Source organism: Acomys russatus, chromosome 21 (assembly GCF_903995435.1).
Source record: "Acomys russatus chromosome 21, mAcoRus1.1, whole genome shotgun sequence".
Classification (NCBI taxonomy): Eukaryota; Metazoa; Chordata; class Mammalia; order Rodentia; family Muridae; genus Acomys; species Acomys russatus.
Genome location: NC_067157.1, coordinates 16,119,920 through 16,139,385, shown reverse-complemented (window position 1 = coordinate 16,139,385; position 19,466 = coordinate 16,119,920). Strand labels below are relative to the sequence as shown.

The 19,466-nt window shown below is 41.9% G+C and overlaps 1 protein-coding gene across 1 annotated transcript in view; it reads right to left on the bottom strand.

The window, feature by feature from the left end:
- Positions 1–19,466, bottom strand: part of Dse (dermatan sulfate epimerase) — a 53,554-nt gene that overhangs the window by 18,859 nt on the left and 15,229 nt on the right. The window contains exon 2 of the mRNA XM_051164028.1: positions 9,069–9,537. Coding sequence (XP_051019985.1) covers positions 9,069–9,484 — 416 coding nt within the window. The 5' untranslated portion in view covers positions 9,485–9,537. The remainder of the gene's footprint in view (positions 1–9,068; positions 9,538–19,466) is intronic.

The following is a 19,466-nucleotide window of genomic DNA, read 5'->3' as shown; positions in this document are numbered from 1 at the left end:
ATACCAGCCATCATACACAGACACCGTTCTAAATGACAGGCTTGTGTGGGAGATCGTGTGTCTTCCTGCTGTACAAATGAAAGCGGGTAGAAAGAAAAAGGATGAGAGAGCCTGTTACGCATAGTTAAAATGTGTTGCCTTAATTGAGAAAGCCATAGAACTTGAAAAGCTAAAGGCCATTTTGAAGATAGCTAAGACAAAATGAACTATTTGGCTTTCCAAGAGATCCATTATCAGGAAAGCCAATGAGCACACCTGTACCATTATCAAGAGAACCAATGAGCACACCTGAACCATTATCAAGCGATCCAATGAACACACCTGTACCATTATCAAAAGCCAATGAGCACATCTGTACCTTTATCAAGAGAACTAATGAGCACACCTGTGCCATTATCAAGTGATCCAATGAGCACACCTATACCATTATCAAGAGAGCCAATGAACACACTTGTAATATGATCAGCCTTGGTAGCTATTACAATATCTATTTAGCATTACTAAGAATACATTGACAGGAAGGTTACATCGTAAACGATGTCAGAACAGAGTTCTTACGTCATCCAATACACAGAACCAGTGCTTACAAACTGATTACAAAACACCATAGACAATTAAAGATCTTAGATTGCAGATACACTCAGTACCCCCTAATTAACGTTCTCCCTCAAGATAGGAAATAAGGAATGCATAAAATCCAAACATCATTCATACCAAGTTTTCATTAGAAAACATTTAAAGCCATACTTTAAATATTTGGTTATATGAAAAGACCATGCAGAACTGTATATACATGTTACCTGTGGTGTATATAAAAAATGAAAGGCTCCACTTCAAAGGGAAAGTGGCTTCTTCTGGCCTGAAGCAACTCAGAAAACCCACATTGCATTTAAACAGACAACAAAGGACACTGAAGTGTAGGAGGAAGGAAAGAAATTAACATTAAACAACAAGCATATCCTACCAAAACAAAAACAACAACAACAACAAAAAACTTTTGCATTTCTTTCCAAGTGAGTGTGATTGCAGCTATCAACAAATATCTTTTTTGTTAATTTATTCATATTACATCTCAATTGTTATCCCCTCCCTTGTATCTTCCCATTCCGCCCTCCCTCCCATTTTCCTCTTACTCCCCTCCCCTATGACTGTGACTGAGGGGGCCTTCCTCCCCCTGTATATGCTGATAGGGTATCAAGTCTCTTCTTGGTAGCCTGCTATCCTTCGTCTGAGTGCCACCAGGTTTCCCCATCAAGGGGATGTGGTCAAATATGGGGCACCAGAGTTCCTGTTAAAGTCAGTCCCCACTCTCCACTCAACTGTGGAGAATGTCCTGTCCATTGGCTAGATCTGGGTAGGGGTTTGAAGTTTACAGCCTGTATTGTCCTTGGCTGGTGCCATAGTTTGAACAAAAATATGCACAAAGAGCCATTATTGAAGCAGTTTTATCCCCACCTGCATTTGAAACAGACAGAGAACTGTTTAGAGTTCAAGCTAGCTGAGCAGTAAGAACTTAGGTGAGATGAGCATCCCACAGAGAGGGCAACTTCACACAAGTTCAGCTGTACTCCAGGGATGCTCAGCTCACCTTTACCTGCCAACCTGACTCGGCTTCTTCTGCAGCTTGTGTGCCCCCTTGCCCACAGACCCTCCAGGAATGATCCTGGCTGGCAGCAACCTGTGCAATTTAAAGAAAGTGACCAATGTAAAAAAAAAAAAAAAAGCTTGGAGCCATCTGTTTTCAAGTACCTAAACCTACACAGAATGAGGAAATTGTCACAGAGTGTAAGGAACAGGAAAGAAAGAGTGGTAGAAAGGGTGAGGGGGAAGGGCAAGAGAGACGCAGAACATGAATGAGAAAAGAGCCACAACTGGAGGCTGGGTTTCTGACAGCTCAGCATTTGTTTCCAGCACCGGTCCTCTTTAATGGATTCCAGGTGTCTGCTGGGCAAAGCCTCCCCGCCTTTCTCCCTGGAAGGTCATGAGAGAGAGGAAAGCCTGATCTTTTCACTCACTGCTGTGGCTCCCTGAGTTGGGGCCCAGACTCTTCCTCCCACGTTTGATTCTCAGCCTTAGCTTACAGTTTAGAAAAGGAAAAGGGTAGGAAGCCGCTGCAAAGAATTGCTTTAGAGCCCTGCAGGCAAGGCCGAGTCGAGGCAGGGCCCACAATTCCTGGTGCATAGAGCAACAAAACCGACTGGTTCACTTCAGTGTGACAGAGGTTTTTCCTTTTTCATCTTTCGCTGTTTCATATTGTTTTACAAATACACCCTAGGATGTCAGAGGTTTGCAATCCATAAGCAAGGATTTAATAATCTGTTGCAGAAAGAAAAAAAAAAAAAAGGACAATTACTTCTCTGTCCAAATATTCAACTTTTCGTTCTTTCCCCTCACCAGTCCTCCCAATCCCTTGTAGCCAACTGGCTCTAACACAAGAGTGAAGTCATTTCTTTCCTCTGTGATTTATTTTCTGTCGCATGATAACGCAGAAAAATACTATAAGGAAAGGGAGAAATGGTGACTCACAGCAAATACTTCTCAAAAACACAACCCCGGGGCTACCAGAGTACCTAACACAGAGGAGTCTGCACCCAAGACTTGACAGTCTTGCATCTCCACCTCTCTCTGTATAACAAGAATGGTAGTGATTTTAGTAAAACTATGTGCCAAGTACATAATCTTAACAGCTTCCTGTGCATCTCTTTCTTCCATGCATGGAGGCAAAGATTCACCCACATTTTACACATGAAAAAAAAAAAAAAACCCAAAAAACACGTTTACAGCAGCTATGAAATCTGCCAGAGGACGCATGGCTAACTACAATCGCAGAGTCCGGACACAAGCAAGGCACAGATCTGTCGCCAATACCATTGTGTCAGGCCTGTGTTCCCAGGGTTCACAATTTAAGAGGAAAGGCCCAAAACCCACTGCTGGGAACTGCACACTGGATACCACCCAGCTTGAGCAAATCCCATCTGTTACAATGGTATCTTAAATCTCTTTTCAATGCATTCATCTCAATGCACGCTTAAGTGAAACATGGAAGATGTGCTCACACTTTCCCGAAGTTAACTAGACAGTGGTGGTCTCCAATAACTGACCAAGCCTTCTGTTTTATTTGCATTAAGTGCTTGCATAATATACTGACTAAATCAGGCACACAGCAATCCATCCACCAAAGACCTGGATGAGACACGTTATATGAAGCGATGCTGCCTGACAGACTAGCATGCTGTCATGTCATTCATTTTCTAACATAAGCAAAAGTCTACTAAAGCATTCAACTAGCCCTGGAGAACACGTGGCAGGCTAAATGATGCCCCTGTCTCCTCCATCTTTGCCCCTTCCTCCCTGCAGGTTCTAGTAAAATTGGCTCAAGATCCCTTATTAAGGAATCTATGCATGCACCAAACAACATGCTCCCTGATCTCCCTCCAGTGCCGTGTGAAAGCATGCCATAGTTCACCACACACGCTACAGGATGTTTAATGAGAATACTGCGTCCCTGTGAAAATCTAGAAGGTTCTTTGTGATCTCTGGGCCAAGAATAATTGTTATTTTACAGAGCAACTGACCTGATTTTTGTTTTCACAGACACTGTGAAACGTCAAAACTGAAGAAGCCTATCATTTTTCTGCTAAATAAATAATACATGAAAAGTAAAACAAAGCAAGCTCAGGGTCCACATGTGACCCACGAATGGCCATGGTGTGTGATGCATTTTAGTGACTCGTAATCCTTTCCCGGTCCATTTCCCAACTCTTCAATTGCAACTTCCCCAGCTACTCTCAATTTGAATCTTGAATTATGTGTCTTTAATTTGGGTGATGTAGAGGTAAAGGCACAATAAAGGCAAGCACAAGTAAGAAAATAAAATCACATGGAGAAATGTGAAAACTTTAAGAAAAAAACTGAATAATATGTGCTGACTTCAAAATATCTTTGAATTGATCTTTATGGAAATCTGTTTGAAATCGCTATGAAACACTTTTTTTTTTTTTAACTATTATTTTCCTGGCTTGAATTTTAAACTCTTGATGAAAAAAAATATTTTGTGTATGTCAGTAACTGCTGTGATTTTTAATTATATATTTTTTATTTGTGCGTGTACATGTATGTGGAGATGAAAGGATAACTTGTAAGAATCAGTTCTTTCCTTCTGCCATGTGGGTCTCAGAGACAGAACTTAGGCCATCAGGCTTGGTGGAAGTACATTTACCTCTAGGCATCTCAAAGATCAAAAAAACCACATTTTTAATTGAGTTTACAAAGTAAGCAATGCACAACTTTAGCATTAACAAAAACAAGATAGGAGATGGTTTCCGGAAAGGATGTGGGCGCCTCCACATAGGCAGATAGAGTATACAAACAAGCCTCGTCTTTCTGAGGCACACAGTTGTTTCGCGACCCATACAATTATTATACGTTTCTCAACCATCCCACTATTGACAACCTTTCAGAATCTCTTTCTACTTCATAGTGTATTTTGTACAAACAGTACAGTTAAAGAACATTTTGAATTGAACTTTTATTTCACAGTGGCTGAAATTCTTGTTTTTCTTTTCTTTTCTTTTTTTTCCAAGACAGGGTTTCTCTGTGTAGCCATGGCTGTCCTGGAACCCACTCTGTTGACCAGGCTGGCTTCAGTCTCAGATATCTGCCTGCCTCTGCCTGCCCCCCCCCCCCCCCCCCCCCCAGTGTGCTAGGACTAACGGTGTGCACCACCATGCCTGGAATGGCTGAAATTCTTAAGTAAATCTATGGAACCTTTAAATCTATTTACTATCATTAGACGATATTCAATAAAGGTGATAGTTAATTATGTCAAATTGACAGGACCAATGAGACAAGCCTCTGGAGCTGTTGTGAGGGATTATCTTGATTAGGTCCGCAGGGGAAGACTTGCCGCAAAAGTAGTGGTGGCACCATTCTGGATATAGGTCCAAGATCACATGAACCGGAAAGAGCTTGTTGACCATGGGCATCTGTCGTTTTGGATGCACCATGACCGCCTATGGTCACTTCCTCACCACAGTGAACCAAACCCTCGAACTGTGAGTCAAAACAGACCCCTCCCTTCAGGTTGCTGCTTGTCACGTATTTTGCCTTAGAAACGAGAAAAGAAATCCAGCTTCAACATCCAACAAAAGACGTGTCATAATTACTTCCCCTCAAGCCTTCTCCGGGGCCCTACCACTAGGCTCTTGCACACATAAAAAGAGATCCTGGAGTACAAATGCGGCAACTCTTAAAGGAACATTGTCAAAGGCAAATTGTGTGAGTTATATGATTGTTCCAGCTCTGAGAACAACTTGGGGCGGGTGGGGGGGGGCGGAGTCCCTTTAAAAACCCATTTCCTTCATTAAAACCTGTAAATAACAATCATAAACCAATTAGGGCCCATGTTCAAGGGAAAGCATAGCAGAGGCAGTCACCACTCCCACCTACCATTACTCTTTATTGAAGCAAGAACTTTCAGAATCTAGGCCTTGATACTCTTTATTAAAGTAAGAACTTTCAGAATCTAGGCCTTGATCATCTCACTACTAATGTCCCCGTGGGGGAGACATACTAGTGACATAATGCTACACACCAGAATGCCAGGGCTCAAACTGAGAAATTCATCTGAGGTGACACAGCTGGGGTAGGGGGTTGGAGTCAGGACAACACAGGCTGAATGACTCCGGAGTCGGCCCCTTTCCACTGCTGTCCAAGCAGCTCATGAATAAAAACACTTCCTGTGCTATCCTCACACTCCCCTCTGAACAGGAGGACCCACTCACTGTAAGAAGGTACACCCGAGGTACAAAGTATAAAATCGCTGGGCCATTTCTTCAACACAGAATCCACATCATTAGCACAGTACACCACATATAATAGCGACAGGCTCAAAATGTTAAGTAAATGAACACAATTTCATCATTTTCAAAAAGAGAAATGTTCTTCAGAGAAGGGCAAATACATTCCACACATGAAGCCCCTGTAGGGAGGTGTTTTAAATCCTACAATACTTAAAAATAAATAAATAAATAAAAATCCTACAATACTGATTGTTGATTTACGAATACAGTCAGCCCCTTTATTTTCTGAAATTGATATGAGCTTATTACATCCTAAGACAATGGAAATACAGTATACTTTTTGTATATAACAAAGAATGGGATGATACTGAGCAATTTAAGCAAAGGTAACTGGAATATAAAAACATTTAGTAGCATTTTAAGTTGTATAAAATGATTATGTTCAGTTACATGCCTAAAGGAATGTTTAGGAATCTAGGTTTGAATGTGGCTGTTTATAAGTAGCTAAGATTTCTATATGAGTTTTTTGTTTGTTTGTTTGTTTTGTTTTGTTTTTTGTTTTGTTTTGTTTTTCGAGACAGGGTTTCTCTGTGTAGCCTTGGCCATCCTGGACTCACTTTGTAGACCAGGCTGGCCTCGAACTCACAGAGATCCGCCTGTCTCTGCCTCCTGAGTGCTGGGATTAAAGGCGTGCGCCACCACGCCTGGCTCTATATGAGTTTTTAAAAGCACAACAGAAAAGACCCAGTTATCTAAAACCAAAACACAGATATCAAGGTCCAGTCTCAATCTGTAACCCCAGTTTAGCCTAATGAAGAGAAAGCAGTCCTACTAAGTTCAGTTCAATCTATGAAGTGACAGATTGGCTTTTGGCCACTGGAGAACAGCACAGTTAGACAACCTCTTTCCAGCCCTAGCAATTGTTAAATCTGTACTCAAAGAGACTATGTGAATGTTAAAATTTTTACTTGAAATTATTACTTTCCTTCTTTTATTAGAGAAGGTATTTAATCCTAGTGACAGTGTTCACTCATTAAATACATACACCCAGATGTATATATTAATGAAATTATATTGGTCTTGTACAATTTTCCTAACATTGTTATATTATTATATTTTTGCTTTAATAATTCCATTTTTTAACAGTAACTGTTTCTCTGGGATATTTCATGGTCATCGTCATCTACCAAAATCCACTTAACTGTGTAAAATAAAAATGCAATAAAAGAGCAAGCACAGACAAAAAGGAATTGTTTCTTCTACCTAGTATAATACCAAGTTACCATAACATTTGATAATGTCATCTTGCTGCTCAGATATCAGGCATATTTTCATACACAGTTAATTTATTTCTTGGCACCAGAACTAGAATGCGATCTGATGAATGTGAGTCTAGGTCAGAACATATGACATATGTGGCTAAGCATTACGTTTGGGACAAACCACACGGAAAGGCCTCTCTTTAGCCTACAATACCATAAGCTTTGGAAAACTACATGTATTTAACAACAATTTTACAAATTCAGCTCTGATAATGTCTCATCGCCACTTCTTCCATAATCTTGTCCACTAGAAGATGAAGACAGTTATCATAGGGCTGCAAATTTCTACCTTTACCTTTGTGACACTAAGATGTATTTCATGTAAGATACACTCACCATGTAACTGCTACTGATACCCCTAAGCATTTAAAACCTGTCCTCTCCAGGCCTATGGCAAGTGGCAACTTGTAGTTTTAAGGTGATGTTTCATATAATTTGTAAGCATTTTTAGCAACAGGCCTGTGAATTAAGCTAGAGTCTAGAAAAAGAGTCTAGAGTCTAGGAAAAAATACCCACAGAATCCTGAATTTAGTCAGTTCAAGTTTTATCTTTTTAAAAAAGCAGATAGATAGACTCATGAATTACAAACAAATTCAAGCTAGCCAAAAGGAGACGGGAAGTTTGTTCTTGACTCTTAGACTTCTAACAGTAAACTATGACGTAATCAGAATTCCTCACACATGTTCACTGTAGCACTAGTTTTCCCACAGGGTTGAGCACTCTGCTGCTTATTAAACAGAATCTTGTTTATGAGCTGCCAGTCAGTCCCACCATAATGACTTTCATCTTCTCACTGTCACAAAGTACACATAAATGTTAGCTAGCTGAAGTGCCTTTATAGGCCAAAACATTCCAGTCCACTTGGCAGAAGGCTGTCAATCAAAACCTAAGACCAAATAACAGAACCAGTTACGTATCATATAAGTAGTGTTTTGCTCCAAGGAAGCGCATACTCTTATCAGAGTAATCCAGCAGGGTTACAACCAAGTTGAAAAGTCCTAGTGCCTAGTGATGCTACCAGCACTCTAACACCACTACAACGCGCTCTTTCCTCACACAGCCACGGGGGTGCTGCCATGAAGAAGCCTCCTACACTGCCAGCCATATAAAAGTTAGCACACAGAACTGTCTATAGGGCATAAAGCCAGATAAGCAACTATATTATTACTTATGTGTTTATGCAATACACTTCATTTTCGTGTATATTCCTTCCACTTATACAAAATTAACCACGGATATGCACAGTGGGTTATGCAAGCAGCAGCCTCCCATATGCACCGTGTAACACTTGCCTTGTGCCTAATTTCATCTCACATTGTTTGTTTCATCCTGGCCCCAGGAGCAACAGGCTATATGCTGTATAAATAGCATCTAGGTTTGTGTAAATACGCTCCATGTCTGTCACACAAGGACAAAAATCATCACTCATTGACACATTCCTCAGAGTGTGACTCCATTACCAAGTGGTCCACAACTGCAAATGTACACTAAAGAAGGAAGACACTCTCCGCTACTGACAGGACACTGGATGCTGAGCTCTGCAACTTTCCCTCCCTTTGGCTACGCTGCCTCTCAACATGTTCCTTCTAAGTTGAAAGCTGAAAAACATATTAGGTCTTTTAAAACAGTGAGACATTCCTGTTTGTTTGTCTTTCTTTCTGCCTCCCTTTTTCTTTTCTCTTACTAATCTGAGGCAGGAGGTCAGGTTCCGAAAGGCTAGCCTCTCGCTGTGCAGCTGAAAAGACCTTGAACTTTCCACCCTATCTCCATCTCTTTGGGCTGGATTATGATCAAGTACCACCGCACCTGGGTTATACAATGGTGGGAAGCAGGGCTTCGTGCGTGCTAGGCAGCCAGTCTACCCACTCAGCTAGACCTCTAGCTCTTGAATCATCTCTTTAAGTGGCAAGGTTAGTACCGTAAGAAGGAAAAGACCAAAATCTACCAACTAGGCTGCGCGGCCATCCTTTCCATGTAGTCTCTGGCCATCTCTCGCGCTTCAATGTTCTCAGGGTACAGCACACAGAACATGGCCAAGGCACCCAGGTTGTTTCCGTAGATCTCATTCCAGCGGGCACTGTACTCCTTGTGATCCCAGGGAGGGAGGTACTCCAAGGGGTTAGACAGCATGATGTGCACGGCCTCCGTGAGCCGAGCAGCGATATGCTCGTGGGAGCTGGCGGCCCTTAGCTGGAGTTCTGCCACCTCTGTTCCGGAGAAGTACAACATGGGGTGGCTGTCATAGTTGGCATTAGTGAAGGGAATCATGACTTCTGGGTTCTCGTCAGTGGCGTAGGCTGACACGAAGCAGAGCAAATATATGAAAAACACACTGGGAGCCCCCCGTGTGTGAGCCCTCATCGTGGTGCCAGATCTCCAGATCTCCAAGGCAGCCAAACCATCTTCGAACGATCCTGCATGAGACACAGAGGAGAGCGTACGTCAGTCACGCCTGAAGCACACGGGAGACAGGGCTCTATCGCACACTCTTATAAAGACTAACCATTTAAGCGTGTGAATCACTTAGTACACAACAAAGAGTTGAAGTAGGCAGAAACTTACTGGACCCCAGCAGGGTCTGATTTTATAGACCTAAACATGCTCTAGCAGATAGAATTCATTGAGAAAACACCAACTTTGGGCTTACAGAGAAAGAGAAAAAATATGATGTCTTTCTCATAAATTATCATGCAGAAAATTTGAGATGTTTATAGCATTTTAGACATTAATACATGAACCACAAAACCCAAAAGCTGGTGGCAAACTGTTTTCTGGATATGTGAGAAGACTTTATTTTTTTAAAATGGGAGAAAATCCTGTATTTCTTCATCCAGTCTCTCTCACCACAATGGCGTCTCTCTTCCTCACAGTTTGTGCTCTTAATCAGGCGTTGGGATCTGTGCATTGTGGGTACCCACACAGACAAAACGGTGTGAGGAAGGTTACCTGTCCTCTTCACAGGAGGTGGACCAGAGAAGACATGAATATGCAAATAGCTCCCTGGGCTGATGTCAGCTGTCCATGAAGGCCAGACTCAGGGCTCTGCAACTGGGAAGCTGGCATGCCTTCATCCAGTTTTTTAAAAAACCCCAGTATTGAAAGACTGGATGACTAGTGAATGCACTTTCCCTTCAGTACTTGAAACCACTATATGCCTTTTCATTTTGCATATAGCATTTTGGCATCATTCTGTAAGTTAAAACTTAAAGCAGGCTTACATATTATCTTATCTAGTTGTTTTTCTTTATAGCTCTTTTTTCCCCAGTGGCATATTTGTACAATAGTTAAAAGAACTACCTTCAAATGGAAGTGAATACACACACAGAGAGAAAGAAACACACATATATACACACACACACCACACACACACACCACATACACACACACACACACACATTCAGCATTGTCTATGTCCCACATCTGGGATAAAGCAGGCATAAAATCCCTCAGAGAAAAGTCAAAGAATTCCTAAAATTCTTATGAGGGGAAAGGTTATAGAAAGCAGACCAGGAAAAAAAAAGTTTTATGCAAATAATGAACAGTGGTTTTCAATTATTAAAGGAAAAAGTCAATGGTGAACCCAAGAGGTTTTTCCAAGGAAAAAATGGCCTCATCCCAGACAGATGAGAAAAAAATAAAAACTCGACACCAAATTCAATCCACATTCTCAAGTTGTTCCATCTCCCAAGGAGCAGAGTGTGGTGGCATCACTTGGGGGCTATTAGCTTATTCTGGTAGCTTTTACTCTTAAATGTATTTAGATGTAAATATATATGAGGAAATATAAAGACAGTGGTTAGTGACACATTTGAGATTCAAGAACAGAATTTCTGATGAATAAAAAATTTTTCAACAGTCATATTAAATCAAATATGTAAAAGAGAAATAGCTCTGGGAGTCCGCCAGTATTATGTCTAGCACCCAAAGCTTCAAGGCGGCTGGCTAGATCCTTCAAGGTCAGAGACCTAGCCAAAAGAAACAGTCCTCTGTGGTGTCAGAGGAGGGTGTGGTCTCTGGCTACACAGAGGTGGCTGGTGTGAAAGAATGCTCAGTCCCCCCAGGGGATTGCCTTTTTTTTTTTTTTGCTTCTCTCAAGAGAACAATTCTGCTAGCATTTCTTTTAAAAATCGTGGCTGCTGCGAACCTTCAAAAGTCTAAGACAGGATGCTGTCATGTCATCACTGCAATTAGCATGGTGGGGATTCAGGAGCCCTGGGTGAGGACAGGTCGGGTGGTCTTTCCTAATTGGCCCCACATGCACACCTCTACAGTTCTCTCAAAAGGCTGGATCTTTATCTTGGTGGTACAGCAGGAATGGGGTGACTCAGGATATTGGGGAGAGGTAAGAAGACAAGGTGGAGATCAAGATTTTTCCATCTCCACTTCTGTGCAAGCATTCTGTAAAAGCCTGGTATGTTTATTTGCTGCTGCCTCTTCCTCTCTACATACCCCACCCCACCCCTCTACCCAGTCAGTCACTGAGACTGTGGAGGCTACGCGTCCTGAGAGGCTGTGGGGTAGGCATAAACTATGTGACCAAGCTCACCCTGTGATCCCAGGACTCTTCTGCCACATTGCCTCAGGACTTTGCCTGCATACACCTAAGCAATAAAAGAGGTCCCAGAAACAGAACCCAATCAAGACTCTGAATACCAACTCCTTCTGCCAACTGTTCTGGAAGGTTCCTCACTTACTGCTTTGCATTCATGAGAGAGCATGAGAACAGAAAGGTGGGGATTTACCACACTTTAAAATATGCTGGAAAAATCGCTCAGGCCAGTGCAAAACCCACAGACATTCTGCAGAATGCAATGATTGGCAGAGACGGGGTAAGGAGCAAGGGGCCTGGCATCTAATGCCAGCCACAAATTACAGGTTGCCTTGCTAATGTCTCACTCAGTGTGCAGGGTTCCCATTGCCCTCCTAGCTGGCAAGACCTTCCTTTATCTACCCATAGTTTCTCCTGGGCATTGGCACAAACAATCACACTAGTTGGATTTCAGCTGTCTACACTTAAAGTTTCCCAGGCGTTGGGAGCGGTCTCTGCACACGTGGAGCTCAGCACTGAATCTGATGCCTGACTGGTCATTGACACCACACGGAACTAAACTCCAGCTTGGGAGTTGGTAAAGTCTCGCCACTAAGATGAGCGAGAAGAAATCCTGTTCTTCCTTATGTGAAGCCAAAACAAGTTTAAAACTTTCCAGAAAGAGAAAAAAGAAAAAGAAAATCTCTGCCAGGAAAGTAATAGGAGAAAAATACCCAGAAGGTCTAGAAACTTTCGTAACCTAAATGTGATATTCTAAAGTGAAACAAAACTGAAGGCTACCTAAAACTTGCTTTAACCTATAGAGACACCTGGTTCCATTCATCAACTGTAAATGTCTAACAAATTCTACCAAAAAGAATCCCAGTTCCAGTCTTTTTTTTTTTCTATCAGATTTTTTTCTATCAGCTGTCCACCCTGTGTGCACACTTTGAGACTTAAAGAAAGAAGCATTTTTCAAGATAATTTAAAGTAGGCCCAATGTAGGCATGCTGGAAACCGATTTCATGTTCTTACTTCAATTCACATGAGGAAAAGCTGTAGCTTCCAAACAACACACCTGGGATTATATGTCTCAAAGTGAAGCTCACACACAGACACACACACACACACACACACACACACACACACACACACACACACACAGAAGAGATGTTGAGTGTGGTTGGTGATAATTGTGGTACTTTAACAAACAGTTTAGGAGACACAGAAAATGCTCAAAAAGACAGTGGCTAAGAAAGGCTGGAGGGTTTACCTACTTCACTTCCCCCCCCCTCTCTTTCCCCTCCCCCACCCATCCCCCAATGCACAGAGCCTTGGAGAAGCAAGTCTGAAGTTGGAGGCGGCTAGAAATGACCTCACAAGCAATCCCCACCCTGGCTCGATGTTGTAGGGACAGCAAAGCTCTGCCAGCTCACTGGAATCTCGCGTCTAGTTCAAGAACATGGTATTTGAATTTGACAAAATGACTAGACACACTTAGCAACTCACTCTGTTAAGACATAGTGTACCCAGAACTCAATCCCCGCGGTGTCTCTGAAGGATCCTCTGAGCCTCATTTCTCGTGTTCTCTTACGTCTTCTCCCTGTACACACTAACTCGCAGAATTCAGCTTTCTTTCCCATTCTACTGTTCCCATACTACACATCTCTAAAACATTCCTAAGCTTTTACTTAATCAGTGGATACAGTGTAGTAATTTAAGAATCACTGTTGCTACAAGATACTTCAGATAGGGCTGTGATGCCAGCCGCCAGCTGCAACCCAAGTTCAGTTTTATTCTCCAGCCAAACCAGTTATAATTATCTTAAGTAGATCTTCACAATGCCACACAGCCCAAAATTATTCTGCTTAATTCTGGTTCCAATAATCCACCACAGCTGTTCTGACTGCCAATACAGAAACTGTGGCTTTGGGATCTAAATGCCTTCCACATATCTGATGCTTAATCTTACAGTAACAATGTGGCAAAGAAGCATTGTGCGCCTCGAAACTGAATACATTCCAGAAACAGAACTAGAATTCAAATCTTAAACCAAGGGACTATGCTTGTTTGTTTTTTGTTGTTGTTTTCTTCTTTAACCAGATTCTTTTTTTTTCAAGCATAGAAACATGGAAGTTTCACTTCTGCAGCTTTACAGAAAGCACAGAAAGAAGGTCTTGAAGAGATGAAGTGTGCATCAAACCAGTGCACAAATTGGGGCTATGTACAGAACGCAGCACAGGGTACCACAAAAGCCCCTTAACTCCTCACTTTTTGGAAAATGCACAGCAGAGCAGACAGATCAGAAAAATGGATCCAGAGAGAGAGTAAATTATGTCCCAAATGAAGATGGATTAGAAACCGTCCTAGGTGCCAGATCTTAGGAACACAACGTAATGATTAGCTGCATGGCACATGGACTTGTGTAGACACTAGTGGGATAGCCAGGTCTGTTGTCTGCAGGTTTCAAGACTTCCACTCTCAGGGTCTCTAATCTCTCTTTTACATGATGGCATCTATCTCATGGGGTGACTAAATACAAGCAGAGGACTTCACCTAGGGTCTTGCCTGGAGGGATAGCTCAGTAAGTATTTATTTGAAATAAAAGCAGAAAAGTTCCACTCATTTAAGACTAACATTTCAACAATGTATAGGAAAGAATCTACATCTTCAAATTTCGCAGGCACAAATTAAGAATCAAAGTTGTTAACTGGCCCAGGCAGGATCATCAGGCTTGCCCAACACTTAACAAGAATGGTGCCCAATGCTACCAAGTCTTCAATGCATCACTTAAAGTTGGCACATCTCTCACCGGGAAGAAAAGCATTTGACTCTTGAATGTATCTAGGACTTTTGCCTCCCAGAAAAGAATAACCGATAAATAGACTACACCCCGAGTTTGCTTGCTTTCCAAGGCAAGTAATTCTTGGTGTGTATAAAGTAAATGTTTTTTCCTGGATGCTTCCAAAAGATGGGCTCAACGATACTACAGTGGCTGGGAAATACAGTATAGCTGGGAAGCTATTTTCCAGTAACACATTTATGTTATGGAAATGGAACATGAATGATGTGGTGACATCTGCTGTCTCCGTGACAACCAATCACAATTCTTGGTGAAGGATATACTCCTGACTCACAGTTTTGGGAAATGAGGTATTTCTTAATGTTTTATCAACCTCCACATATGTACTTAAGTAAATGAATATGCTGACTTTCTAGACTCTATCTAGCAGATTGGGAAATGTTTCTAGATTCAAAGGAAATGGACACAAAGTAAAATTATAAGATACCTGCCAGGCAATTACAGAATTAAACAGAACAAAACCAACAAGAAGGGCCTAGGGTTTGGCCACCTTGACCAGTCAAGATCTGTATCTTTAAAGCACATGGAAGGAGGCTGCACTGCTAGCATCTCTCACAGACTCCTTTCTGGTCATCGAGGGCAATTTTTACAATGGAAATGAACAACATGTACATTCCCTCACAGTTCCTGCTACCCGTAGCCACGATGCTCTGCCCACGGATGCTGCTCTTCTCTGGTCTGCACAAAGAAATGAGTGGTCCCAAGAACTAGTTCATGACTAGAACACTCCGCCACATCTAACATTGGTCTGTCCATTTCTACAGGAGGTAAAATTAGCCAGACCATCAGCATAAGGTCTTGTCTGTTATAGCCTCTTCCAGGGAATCGTGGGCACCTGAGTTCAGTGCTCAGCCCCTGCCTTGCTCGCATTTTCATTTATTCCAAGTTCTCACCCTTGATACATCATCTCCAATAAGCCTCTAGGCCAAGGATGATAGACCACCTCCCTTGATACATCTCCACTAAGCCTCTAGGCCAGCAATGATGGACCAGATGGAGAGTCGTAACACATGCCAGGCAGAGATGCCCATTCTCCTGCCTTCCATTTTGGGCACAATCCTTGGAAATACCTCCTTCCACCTGTCTGGAGGACATTCGCTGTCATCTCCTGTGCACTCCTTTACACTTAATTTAATTAAAGGAACGTACATACTTTTAAAGATCTCATTCCTTTTTTAAAAATTTCAGTTTTAGTAAGTGAATAATTAAGATAATTTCTGAAAAGCAAATCCTCAACATCAAATGAAACCTTAACTGCCTGGTCAATTTTTGTAGTGAAATAAATCTACCCTTACTCTTACCTATGCCTAATCCTAAGAAAACATGGTTTGGGTACTATATAATCATCCCCAGGATCCCGAGACCCTGCTCCCCAGTGTGTGAAGCCCACAGAGCCAGACAGAAAAAGAAAAACTTCAAAATTGAAAGCTCCTTTCACCGTGCAGACTTACTAGTTCCTTATTTAAGGGTAAAAGGAAATAAACTTTCCCCCAAAGCCATTCTCACACAAAACCCACAACGTGAAATGACAGCATATGGAACCCTCTAGAATTTGCACATGCTACTGAAGGAGTAATTATAACCCTGAGGCCACATAGCAAAACCACACTGAAGGTAATAAGGGTGTCTGACATCATCACATAACAGAGATGCTTTAGTTTGCGTTTTAAGAGCAGCCTTTTTTGCAATTAAAAAGCATTCTTCTCCCTGCCTCCTGGTTGCATCTCATACAGATACCACACATGTTTCCAGGCTATAACTTGAAGTCCATTTTTCTCTATCAACTGTCTTATATGAGGCCAGGAATTCTTCTAAATTATGTTGAAATGGTTTCTAATGTAAATCTGAAGACTTGTGCAACCTTTTATTTATCCAGAGACTAACCGAGTAGGTGAGCCCGTAGCTACCAAGCTGTAAGAGTGAGGTGTATAAGGAGGGCTAGCAAATATGACTATAAAGCTAAGACCCACTAAGATCCAGATCTCGGAGCAAAAATGACAATCCAGTGACTAAAAGTGTTTGCTCTGCACACGTAAAGTTAAGTTTGAACCTGAAGTACTGATGCTGTGTGCCTGTCACCCCAGCACTCACAGGGTGGAGAGGGGAGACCTCAGGGCTGGCTGCCCAAATGGTCTAACCAAAATGGTGAGCTCCAGGTTCAGAGAGAGACTATCTGTACAAACAAACAAGCAGACAAACAAATGGATAAATAAGGTGGAAAGAGAGAAAGAAATACACCAAGGGACACTCTAGTTTCTACATGGGCACACACAGATGAGCACACTCATGTTTGTGCTCTCCCACACACACATCCATTTACACATCCATTAAGTAACTAATCATTACTAATTAAAGAAAATTAAAGATAGTTTTGAAAGAGTGGTTTACCACTTCAAATGTGGGAAGCAAGCAAAACCTGTATCATTTTTGCAGTGGCAAAGAGATCAAGGCTGAGGTAGGCGAATACAGCCAGTCACGATGCTACTGGGCATTGAATTTTACTTACAAAAAAAGAATGAAAGTGAAACTGTAGGGATTTCAAGACAAGTCAAGAGAGACCGGAAGTAAATTCTAGTTGACTTACCAGTCTCACAAGGTCTTCTCACTGGTGTACTATACAGTTTTAACTGATTTTCTTAGTAGTGATCTTGCAACAGAAGAGCCAAAAATATTTCTATAACTTTAGTTATGATTATTACGTACAGAGTAAACTGAAAATGTGCATAATGAAATGGATGTGTAAATCCTGAAACTTTAAAAAGTCACACTGGGTTGATAGCTGTGACTCAGAACTGAGATACCACCTTCTTTTCTGTGACGAGACTAAAAACGCTACATAAGTCAGTTCGTTTCACTACCTACCAAGTGGCTACTAAACTCAGAACTACATGGTAGGCCTTGAGAGCACGAGTGAGCAGGAAAGCCAATTCTATTATGACATGTAACCTTCTTGCTTGCATAGATTTTGACTAACCACAGAGAAGCGCTCTTGAGTGCCCCTAGGTGCTTCCACAGGGAGTAAGTGAGGAGGTACGAGCCCACTCTGAATGTCCTGAGCATCTTCCAGCAGCCCAGACTGAATAAAAAGGAAGAAGAAAAAGAAAAGAGAGTTCAGCACCAGCATCCATCTCTCTCGGCTCCCCAAATGTGCACACGGTGTGATTAACTGGCCCCCACTCCAACTACTCAGCCAGTGTCTTTCTCTGGCCACTATGTTCTTCCCAGTCATAACGTAATGACTGCACCTTTGGCCAGACCGGGAGCCAATTGAACCCTTTCTCTCTTCCGTAAGTAGTCGGGCATTTTGTCACAGCCAACTAGAAAACTAGTGAATACACCCCATCCCCAAACAAAAAGCAAAGAAATAAGCATTTCTGGGATTTGCAATCTACAGTGCTTGCATTCCTGTTCAGCAGTCAAGAAAAATAGGTATTCTCCCTTAATCCAAAGCAACCTGTTTATCTCATTCATCATTCCTAGCCGCAGAAGAGCAAACACAATCTATTTCCTTTTTAAAGTTCTGTAAGTGGCAACCAGAGATTTTTTTTGTAGAAAAGTTCAAAGGGCAAGCAGCTCTGCCCTTCTCGGTATTAGCCGCATCAGTGAGTTACGGGCTGAAAATAATGGGCAGACAGAAAAGTCAGCGACAATGAAGCCAAAGGCTAAATTTTAATCTTACAGTTTCAAATACTAGTTTAATTAAGCCAGGAAATGCTCAAGACAACTACAGTAAAGACTTCCTCCCTCCCACAGATTCACGAGGGTAGAGAAGAGACTGAGAAAGCCCTCATGTGGGCCAAAATGGCTTGCTAAAGGCAACCTATCTAGACCTACTCCATATAAAATGGGCTAAAAATGCTAGCTTCACTCCTGAACTGGTTGTGAAATGAAATGAGCTAATATCTATAAAATTCTTATTCCATGGAAGTGTTTTTTTTTATTTTTTTATTAATTTATTCTTGTTACATCTCAATGTTTATCCCATCCCTTGTATCCGAGACTTGATACCCTATGAGAATATATAGGGGGAGGTAATCCCCCTCAAGAACAGTCATGGAAGTGTTTTAACATAAGCAAGTTCTAAGCCATCTCAGAACACATGAATGGCTGAGGGTCTGAGTTAGAGCTAGTTTGAACCTAACATCGTCCTTAGCTATGTTCCTGTTTAAAATAACAGCATCCTGATCACAAGGTGCCTGAGTAGACTTAATTGGCTGACATATTTGAAGTACTGAAAGAATGTGCTGGGCGTGCTGGTGTACACATTTAATCCCAGCACTTGGAGCGGGGTGGGGGGGTGGCCTGCAGGCAGATCTCTGTGAGTTCAAGGACAGCTGGGGCTACACAGAGAAACCCTTCTCAAACAAAACAACAACAATAAGAAAGGATGTGCAGAATTCAGAAAGGGTTCATGAATACCAGCAGTCATTATCTTCTCTAGGAGAATATTACCGTCAGCCACATTGGAGGAAGTGCACCATGACCCATGAGGAAGTAAGCACTCACAAAACTCAGAGAGCTTTACTCCCAAAATAGGTACAGTGCCTGTTTACTAAAATCTTCATTTCCTCAAGAACCTAACAACCAAATATTTTAGCAAATATAAATCATTTGATTCCAAGGCAGTTAGTTCTTCCTGTTCAACTGCACATTGACAACTTTGGGGTTTCATATTCTAATAACTAAATCTATCCACGGGAAATGGAGGTTTTTAAATCTAATGCTATTTCACCAATCACAGCTTATAGAAAAAGATTGCTGAAATGTATGTATCTAAACAGAACAAGCCCCTAAGTCCCAGTTACAAAGAGAGGCAGGAGTTCTGTGAGTTCAAGGCCAGCCTGGTCTATGTAGTGAGTTCTAGGCCGGCCAGGGCTATAGAAAGAGATTCTGTCTCAGAGAGGAGAGAGAGTGAGAGAGAGAGAGAGAGAGAGAGAGAGAGAGAGAGAGAG